The sequence below is a fragment of the Colossoma macropomum genome, unplaced genomic scaffold (genome assembly GCF_904425465.1).
Source record: "Colossoma macropomum unplaced genomic scaffold, Colossoma_macropomum, whole genome shotgun sequence".
NCBI lineage: Eukaryota > Metazoa > Chordata > Actinopteri > Characiformes > Serrasalmidae > Colossoma > Colossoma macropomum.
In genome coordinates this window covers 4,510,718-4,521,193 of record NW_023494787.1, presented here as the reverse complement: position 1 = coordinate 4,521,193, position 10,476 = coordinate 4,510,718, and the positions used below count along the sequence as shown (strand labels likewise).

The following is a 10,476-nucleotide window of genomic DNA, read 5'->3' as shown; positions in this document are numbered from 1 at the left end:
ACACGGACGCTCCGCTCACAAAACCGGCCGGCTGACGGTTCCTAGAATTAGAATAACCACAGCAGGTGGTCCATCATTTTCCTACGTAGCCCCAAAACTGTGGAATCATCTCCCGCCTCTGTTCGGGCCTCAGACACACTAGACTCAAAACTCTGTTTGCACAAGCATTTTACTAATATCAGCTGTTGCACTATTAACTCACTAATATCTCTCCATAAATGGACCTGTTAATCTCTCTCTTTCTCTGTCTCTCCCTCTCTCTCTCTCGCGCTCTCTCTCTCTGTCTCTCTCTCTCTCCCTCCCTTTATTTGAGCCCCTGAGCGACGTCTGCCTGAGTCGCCACATGGGAGCCACCAGAGCTGCTAGAGTCGCCAGAGCTCCATCTCCGTTGGCTGATCTGCACCATTTCGACCACCATGTAGTTTCATGCTGTACAAAACTGTGCAAACCTCACCTGCATGAACTGACCCTCCTGCTGCTGCTGCTTAAACTCAGACTATCTAATTAACCGTTGCTCCACCTGTTTTTCCCCGTTTTGTATTCTAATATTTTATACTAACACTGTTTGTTATCCGGTGTTGACCAGAGGAGGATGGGTTCCCCTTCTGAGTCTTGGTTCCTCTCAGTGTTTCTTCCTCTTGCTCTTAGTTTTTCCTTGCCACTGTCGCCATTGGCGACGCTCATGGGGGCTCGGACCCAGATTTTTCTGTAAAGCTGCTTTGTGACCACACCTGTACTGTCACAAAGCACATACTTCTATCTGTTTACATACTGCACATGTAGACTACTATTCAAATATGAAGCATAAACCAAATGGGAATGTTTTGCTTATTTTAAAAAGCTTGACAATTATGCAGAACTGCTCTACTAGTAGACGCCACCGTCACACTGTGATGTCATACGCTCGCAGTGGGCTCCTATTAAAAATAAGACCATTAAAGAAGTCCCTCTCTTGGGGGCCGTCACGCTCCAGTTAAAGCTGGAAAAGGCTGAATTATGTATTTGAGCTAAATTAGGTCTTTAGTTCACTAGTATAGAGATTTTCTCCATTTTCAACAATAAATGAAGTACTGGACGTGTGTGACGCTTGTAATAGTCGCTTATAATAGAAGCCAATGGGCAGTTACTTTATTATGCTTGTAATAACTGCTTATAATAGAAGCCAGTGGGCAGTTACTTTATTATGCTTGTAATAACTGCTTATAATAGAAGCCAGTGGGCAGTTACTTTATTACGCTTGTAATAATTGCTTATAATAGAAGCCAATGGGCAGTTACTTTATTACGCTTGTAATAATTGCTTATAATAGAAGCCAATGGGCAGTTACTTTATTACGCTTGTAATAATTGCTTATAATAGAAGCCAATGGGCAGTTACTTTATTACGCTTGTAATGATCACTTATAATAGGAACCAATGGGCAGTTACTTTATTACGCTTGTAATAACTGCTTATAATAGAAGCCAATGGGCAGTTACTTTATTACGCTTGTAATAATTGCTTATAATAGAAGCCAATGGGCAGTTACTTTATTATGCTTGTAATAACTGCTTATAATAGAAGCCAGTGGGCAGTTACTTTATTACGCTTGTAATAATTGCTTATAATAGAAGCCAGTGGGCAGTTACTTCAGCCCCTGCTCTATTCCAAATGTCCTTGGAGTCAATAAATGTTGTTCTTTTCTAAGTTCAGGGAAATGTGTCGCGATTACTGTCGATGGTAATTAACTCTGTGCTACAGATGCAGCAGGTAAAGATCAGGTTGACCACTTTCGCAGTACTCCTTTAAGACCGGTCAGTGTTACGTCCAGTGTTTGTTTCCAGATCAGGTATTTTGCACTTCTGAACATTCCTATGACGGCTCTGAGTGAAGTCCTCCATAAATTATGAACGTCATTGGTGGCAGGTAAAAAAAGTGGTTTATATTATTCCTGGCATTTCCATTACAAGGTTCAGAATGCAATTACGCGATCAAATCAAGGGGAAACGATGATGAATATTCAAAAGGTGCGGAAAAAGACCCTCGGAGAGTTTACTTCAAAAACGAGGCGGGCCGAAAGCGGAGGGGAGAAACGAGGAAAGGTAGAGGAAAAACAGCAAAATAAATTCCAATCTGGAATGAGCACGCCGAGCGGGCGCGCTGTATTCCTTTTCAGAAAGAACAAAAGAGGGAACAGCGTGCGCCGTTCCGCCAATTTGAGACAAAAAAGAGCGGAAGATTGCTCTTTTGAAGATTCCTGGCTGCGAGGCAGAGCAGGTAGCGTATTTACACTCCCGTTTTTTTACCCGGCCCAAACTTTTGAAGGCGCCGAAGGTGAGGGAGAGGAGGGGAGAGAGGAAAGCAGAGCCATTTCAAAGAGGAGATTCATCATTTACCAAGAAGAAAAGCAGAACGTTCAGACCGCCGGAGAACTCTGCAGACGGCCGCGGGCCTGATGGCTTCGGCGTCAGCGGTTTGACCTCCAGTGTGGCCAAGAGAAACACAGTATAATTGAATTTCAGTTCAAAGAGCCCACGCTTTCAGCTCAGGTCGCAGGACGGACCCCCGGGGACACGCGCCAGAGACCCTGTTATTGTTTACTATGACCAATAACCCTGTTAGTAATATATAGGATGTTGCTTTTAAAATAGCACGGCTTTCACGTTCCTCTCAAATCTCCTACCTTTCGTATTTAAATTGAATTTCGCCGTGACCAAAAAAAACGCATGTTCCTTCCAGCGAAACGGGGAGCAACTCGGAGCACACAGTGCGAGAAAAAGGGTAGGGGGGGCTTTAAAAGCCTGCTGATTCTGTCAGAGCACTGCTTAACAGAAAAACAGAGTTTATTCACTCATCACAGTTTTATACAGCGTGTTTCACGTTTGGCTGGAAACAGAGAGATTCTGCACTCGGCTCATCAAAAGTTTGTGGATTTCTAGCTTTTTCTACATTTTTCATACAAGTGAGCATGTTTGCTTTGTCAGTTTGCAACATTATAAGACCAGAAAGCTGCAAAACGTGACATCTTGGCTGGTAAAATCATCTAAATATTTGCTTTTTCTCATTTTGAGATTGTTCTAAGAATTTTATAAGCTAATTTAACTTAATTCTAGACTATTTTTACTAAAAGTGTAAAAGTGTCTTATTCCACTCGCAAGTAACTTTGCTTATTTCAAGAATGAATGGAGCTGTTTAAGATCAACCGCCAATGGAATAAGACACTTTCACTCGATAAAATGCCTCTGCTCAACCATCTGGTAGAGCACATTTTGAGTCACTATACAGGCCACAAAGTGCCATCTCGACCGTTTGGTAGACACGAATATTTTAAAAATTGTGGGCTCAAAAAAAAGAAAAAAAAAATCCATTACCTTTTTCTTGGTGAGGACATTAAAGGGTTATAACCCATGTGTGAAACTCAAGGCCCACGGGTCGAGTCAGGCCTGTGGCACAACCCTATAATTTTCTATTAATATGAGCCCATTTCACCATGAGCTGCACTACAATTCCCAGCATGCACTGCTACAAAATGCATGTGCCTGCTGTCTGGTTCGAGCAAACAGGTGGTTTTAAAACCCGATTTTTTTAAAGGTTTAAAGGTTATCTGTAGCTAATGTGGCCCGTTGTTTCATATCACTGCTGTCGGAGGAAAACCTCATATCTCCATTTTTCAGTTTTTGACATAATTTGAAAATGCCTGTTGTCCTTTACATTGTGTGAAATTTCATGATGAATGGACCAAAAGAAACGCCCAAAATGACCCAGAAAAATGTCTGGTTCCATTGACTTACATTAAAAGTAAAGTAGGTTTTTTCCTTCTCCTGTAAAGTTACCGTTTTGGAGGTTTTGTTCCGACAGCAGCGATATAAAACAATTTATTTTATTTTAAATTATCTTTGAATAGCTCAAGTATCCAGTGCCTAATTTGCTGTTGCAGTTTTTGTACTTTTTTTTTTAATAAACAATGACCAGTTCAAGCGAAATGTAAGCAAGTAAAAATGAAATAAAATCACAGCTGGCCAATGAATTTTTTGAGATTTTTTAATATTTCCCTTGTAGTGGTTGGGGTTGACGCCTCTGCCTTAAAACAAATAAAAATAGTCTAAAAATAAGTTACAGCAGTCGCATAATGAGAAACACTGAACGCTTGACTAGATTTATGTTTTCACTCATTTTTTTGCAGTGTAATCGAGTCACTAAGTGGTTTCGGCGTGATCGTCATCTTAAGCGAAGTGCTTCAACCCCGCAGCGTGTGCAAAAGTTTGGGCACCCCTGGTCTAACTGACATGTTCTGAGTTACACATCCTCTACAGAGACACACTTCTGCACATTTTAATACACACACACTGTTTATTTATCTGAATTTAATATATTGAGGGATAAAATGATCTAAAACATGAAATGTGGCACTAAAAAAAGTTATGGCACATTATATATTTTATTTTCATTTTTTCTAATATGTTAAACTCAGCAAATAAATTGAAATTGTGCACTAAAATTACAGAAAAATATGTACATATTTAGGTGTGTTCTCTGTAGAGGATGTGTTAACTTACCGTCACTTAGAAAATCAACAAACGTCATGTGACTGCGAGTGTTAGTGTTCAAACTTTTGCACACGACTGTAAACAGCTAATTTAAAAGATTAAAGATTGTGTCACTGTTCGCCAACACGGTATCAGAAAAGAAAAAGTGGTATCGTGCCATCTCTAACTCTTCAGACAGTCTGTAAAAGTCAGTATTTAGGGAAGCAGCACTGCTGTATCTGATCCACTCAGACCAGCGCAACACACACTAACACACCACCACCACGTCAGTGTTACTGCAGTGCTGAGAATGACCCACCACCCAAACAGTACCTGCTCTGTGAGGGTCCATGGGGGTCCTGACCACTGAAGAACAGGGTAAAGGGGGCTAACAAAGTATCAGAGAAACAGATGGACTACAGTCTGTAACTGTAGAACTACAAAGTGCACCTATATAGTAAGTGGAGCTGATAAAATGGACAATGAGCGTAGAAACAAGGAGGTGGTCAGAATGTTATGCCTGATCGGTGTGTATCCACCTATTCAGCCTACAGCTGTTTAGCTCCGCCCACTCATACTTAAACTATGAGGAGTGTTTCAGCCTAGACTGCCTTTTGAATGAGGTACAGCCAATCAGAACAGAGCTCACTTACATATTGTTGCTGTCACGCAAAAAAAACACTTGTATCTCCATTTTTGTTTTTCATTTGAAAACTCCACTCATTCTTTTGTGCTAAAATTTCATGATGAACGAATTAATAGAAATCTTTTTACATCAACTTCCATTACAAGTTTAGAAGGTTTTTCCCTCTCCTGTTAAGTTTTAAACCGTGTAGGACAGAGGTCACTAACAGGCGGACCACGGTCCGAGTCCGGACCCAGACGCTGTCCTATGCGGACCTGGACCTGTAACCGATAAACGATAGAGAATTATTTAATTTTGCTTTACTATTTTAATCATTACGATAGCGCTTTAGTGGCCCGGGAAACTCACAGACCAATCGCATGCGTTGTAAATATCACACGTAAAGCTACTCAGCCAATCAGATCTGTGCATTACGATGAGCCCTGAGACTCGAGTGAGTGATGCGCACACCGCGGAGGGACGAGGTGTTGGAAAAGAAAGTGAGTCAGAGGGAGGTTATTTCACACGCCGTGATCTAAAAAGAGAAAACTGATAATAAATGTTGTTGAAATTTGACTGAACTGTACTTTATTTGATTTGATATTCAGTTGTCGACTGTATAAGATGTTGATATACCTACTAGGCTACTTCAGTAAACAGTATATGGCACTGAGTCATAATGCAAGTTAGACATTATGATGTTCTGGACCTTTGCTTGAGGACATTTTCTCTAACTGGACCTTATTGAACTTTAATTAAAGACCCCTGGTGTAGGAGATATTTTGTCTTAAAGGCACAGTAACACAAACAGCCTGTTTAATTCAACAGGATAAAGACAGGATGGACAATGGAAACATGAATTACATCCTACAAAAAATGTAGAATATGGGCCCTTTAACCCTGCTGGTGTGGATGTGTTTGGTACTCAGTGGTCTGGTGGACCCACCGCATTATTGTTTGTTTAAATACCAGATGTTTAAAATAGCAGCTGTAGCCAGTCAGCAGCCTGTCCATGTTGTCCACCCTCACACACACACACACACACACACACACTAACAGCAGGCCATGTAGGAGGAGAACAGAGTGAAGGACACAGCACCTCCACACTTTTACTCCCCGCAGGTTCACCCAACACCACATGTGTAGTATAAATGTGTGGGGGGTGAACAGAGTGAAGACACTGAAAATGGGTTATTTTATATGTTCTTCACAGAAAATGAGCAAAGAACAAGAATCTGAAATAATAATAAATCACATAATTTCTTCTTTTGGTAAACATTGAAAATGAGTCCCACAGACCTGAACACCACACAGGGGTTAATGATATAAACCAGCTCACTCACCTTTCTTGGAAAAGTCTTCGTCTTTACCACTGAAGTTCTGAGGGTCTAAAGAGAACGGTGTGTGTGTTTCTTCCGCATGTGGTTCATCCTCCTTCAGGATCTCCTCACACACTCCATCCTCACACTCTGTCTGCACGCTCCCAAACGCTCCTGACAGCAAAACAGAGGAGAAAACGTCAGAAAACCAGGAGTACAGACTTCTTGTCCCTCATCTCTGCAAAAATGGGATCTTGTCCAGTGAAATGATCTTAAATCTAGTCAATATATCTAATATTTCCCATTCTGAGATGGTTGTGCACTTTTTATAAGATTATCCAGCTCATTTCCAGATATTATTTACTTGTTTTAGGTCATTTTATCAAGTATAATTATCTCACTATACTGGCAGATCATTTAGCTGGTTTCAAGCTCGTTTCTTACAAGCAAAACTGTCTGCCAACATAGTGAGATCATTTTACTTGATTAAATCACTTAAAACAAGTGAAACATTTCTACTAATAAGGTAAATAATCTTAAATTAAGCTTACAACAATCTCAACAGGAGAAATATTAGATTTATTCACTATATTTAAGACAATTTTACTTGAGAAGATACTATTTTTGCAGTGAAGGACAGCAACACAGTGCACAATGATCAGATACTGCAGCAGAAGAACTACAGATGCTGTAATATCCTAAGTGTTCTGATACCACAGTGAACTCCTACATGGTGCTTCTCAACATTATTTTCTCTTTCTTTACCAAAAATGGATGAAAATAATAATAAACAAGCTGCAATTATGTTAAAAAGGCTTATGAAGCGCTGGATCAATATTCATACCTATCAGAAAAGAACTACGACATATGTGTTTAATGCTATCACAGCATGATTTTTGCAGCATTATGGCTTGTACTGCATGTACATTATCACATATGATATTCATAATCTGGACTAATATGATACAGTGGCGTTTTGATGCACTACATTCTTCAATACAGCAAAAATGAGCTGCCTGAAAAGAGCGACTTATGTTAATGTTTTAGCCTAAAACATTCAGAAAGGAGCACCAAACCAAAGCTGAGCCTTTATGGTGCCACCAGCTTACCTGCCAGCCACAATACAGCGCTGCAGTATGATCAAACACAATGTGCTGCTATGGCCATTTAATATATTACTGGCCCTTTAAATTAGTAAATAATTAATTATGATAGAGATAAAAGGTTTTTGGTATAAGGTTTAATCGCTTTGAGAAATGTCTTCAGATTTGAGCTCGGGAGAGCTGAGAGAACACACAGACCGAAGAAAATATAAAATATTAGATATGGATATGAATATTTGAATGGTCTCTAATGGTTTAATGCTATATGGTGGGTAAAACGGTGCTGGTTTGATTTGTTTGATTGTTTTCTGATTGATTTTTTTTTTTTTTTACCACAAATGCAGTGAAGCGAGGGCGACTACAAAGCAGAGTGTTTGCTGCAGAAGTAAAACAGGAAGTGATCCAAAAGCCTAAGGTTACGTCTGCAGATAACTCGCACTCACACACACACACACACACACACACACACACACACACACACACGGTGGCATTGAAGGTAGACAGAACAGAACACACTCCTCATTAATTCGCCTTATCAGCCAGCACAATGTTGATTTTTCATTTGCTCGCCGTGCCTTTGGGTCGTACACCCGCGCAATCACAAAGTTCATTTTTCTCTGTTTGATTAATTTCCTTACTCCTCTATAAAAAATTATAAAATAAATAACAAAATTTCCCTGCGTTCTATCGGTGCGAGGCTTCTCCCTTCCAGCCGTACATGCTCTTTGTTATTTGCATATTAATGTTATGTTCCTTAATCAGTTGTTATAGCGGCAAACCTGCAATGAAGCTTCCAGCACATTCCACCTTTAATACCAGCAGGAATGTTCCTGTAAATCACCGCAGATTAGCTGTGCAAACTGAGCAGCTATCTGAATAACGAGTGTGTGGTTTGGCTGTCAAATCAGAAAAACAATACACAGAAAAGACTGTACTTCATTACTGTACTTAAAGAGCCTGTATCCTACATTTTTCTAGTATTTTATTTACCAAAAGTTGGCAGTTTTGTCCATTTTCCAACCTTTTTTTATTCCTTACAATTAAACTGCCTGTTTCGTTACTGTCCCTTTAAGACTGATGTATGCAAATTAGCTGTGTTCTGATTGGCAGCGCCTCTATCAAAAGGCAGCCTGGGCTGAAACACTCCTTATAACTTCACTGTGAGTGGGCGGAGCTAAACTGCTATAGGCTGAATAGGCGGATATATGTAAATGTGTTGTTTTTTTTTTGTGACATCACAAAGGCACTAATTTTAATACAGGCTTTTTTGCAGCTTAGTGTTTGAAACACTACGTTTTAGAACTTTAATAATGTTTACATCATGTGACATCAAAGAATTTTATTTCAAAAAAAGGAATTTTATTTACTATTTTGGAAGATCTAATCTTTACTCGAGTATTACTGAGGTTTTTTGGATTATGTAGATTATGTAAATTATGCTTGTTAGTAACAAAACAAACAAAAAGACAAAACAATAAACAAGTAAAGAAGGAAGGCAGGTTTCAAATAGCATTTTAAATGGATTTAATATCATAACACTACACTCTCTTCTTAAAATACAACTTAACAAGTAAAATAAGACAGTGATGAGTTACAGTTAGACGTTCAGACATGTTTGTTTTATCTATTGTTAATTATAAAACTGACAGTTTCGATCCTAAAATCTGATTGGCTGAGCTGCTGGTCAGCTAGCTAACAAGCTAAACAACTCCATCGTTAATATCACAGGCTTGAATTAAAGCAGTTACAGTCTGATTTACTGTAAAACTGCAGTATAAAAGTCTAAAAATGTCTCTTGAATGTTTTACACTCTTCAAATGTTCGTATTTCAGTCAGAAGTCGTGTCAAACCCAGACTGAACCCCAAACGGCTCTGTACTCCCTAAATAGTGTTCTAGTTGTGAAAGTTTAGAAGTTCATTAAAAAGCTTTGCTCCACATTGACCAGTTTACACTAGATTACACTCAGAGTGAAAATCAGACGTTTGATAAACTCTGACTGGTCTGAAAAGCCCAGAAAAGGATGGCATGCCCCCTCCAGGTAAGGGCAGAGGACCTGCCCAGGTGGAGGAGTTTAAGTATCTCGGGCTCTTGTTCTCGAGTGATGGGCAGAGGGATGGTGAGATGGGCCGCAGGCTGGGACAGGCGGCAGCAGTAATGCGGTCACTGTACCAGACTGTAGTGGTGAAGAGGGAGCTGAGCTAGAAGGCGAAGCTCTCTGTTTACTGGTCGGTCTACATCCCCACCCTCACCTGTGGTCATGAGCTGTGGGTAATGACCAAAGGAATGAGTTCACAGATACAAGCGGCAGAACGAGCTTTCTCCACAGGGTGGTGGGCTACACTCTACTCACAATGTGAGGAGCTCGGTCATCCAGGAGGAGCTCAGAGTAGAGCCGCTACTCCTCCACATTGAGAGGAGCCAGTTGAGGTGGTTTGGGTGTCTGATCAGGATGCCCCCCGGACGCCTCCCGGTGGGGATTTACCAGGCATGGCAGACTGGGATGAGACCCCGGGGTCGTCCTAGGACCTGCTGGAGGGATTATATCTCCAAGTTGGCCTGGGAGCAGCTCAGGGTCCCCCAGAATGAGCTGGAGGAAGTTGCGGAGGACAGGGGGATTCTCTGCTCTCCCAACTGATACCGCGACCCCATCTGGATTAAGTGGTTAATGATGATGAATGAATGAATGGTCTGAAACGCCACCGGGAGGCCAAAAATCTGAGTCTGTCTCACACGACTTGACTCTCTCTCCAACTGTCGACTCCGACTGACCCAAAAATCTGCAGACTGGAGCCGACCAGCACAGACTCGGCCAGACTGAGAATCGGGGTAAAAGTCATGCAGTGTAACCCCGGCTTAAACGGTACTGGAGCGTTACACGACATTAAAGGAACACAAATGGAGCGAAAATATAAACATATTTAATC

At 40.8% G+C, this 10,476-nt stretch overlaps 1 protein-coding gene across 1 annotated transcript in view; it reads right to left on the bottom strand.

Annotated features, from left to right (window-relative positions):
• Window positions 1-10,476, bottom strand: part of zfpm2b (zinc finger protein, FOG family member 2b) — a 102,899-nt gene that overhangs the window by 65,131 nt on the left and 27,292 nt on the right. Inside the window, exon 2 of the mRNA XM_036565921.1 lies at window positions 6,473-6,622. Coding sequence (XP_036421814.1) covers window positions 6,473-6,622 — 150 coding nt within the window. The remainder of the gene's footprint in view (window positions 1-6,472; window positions 6,623-10,476) is intronic.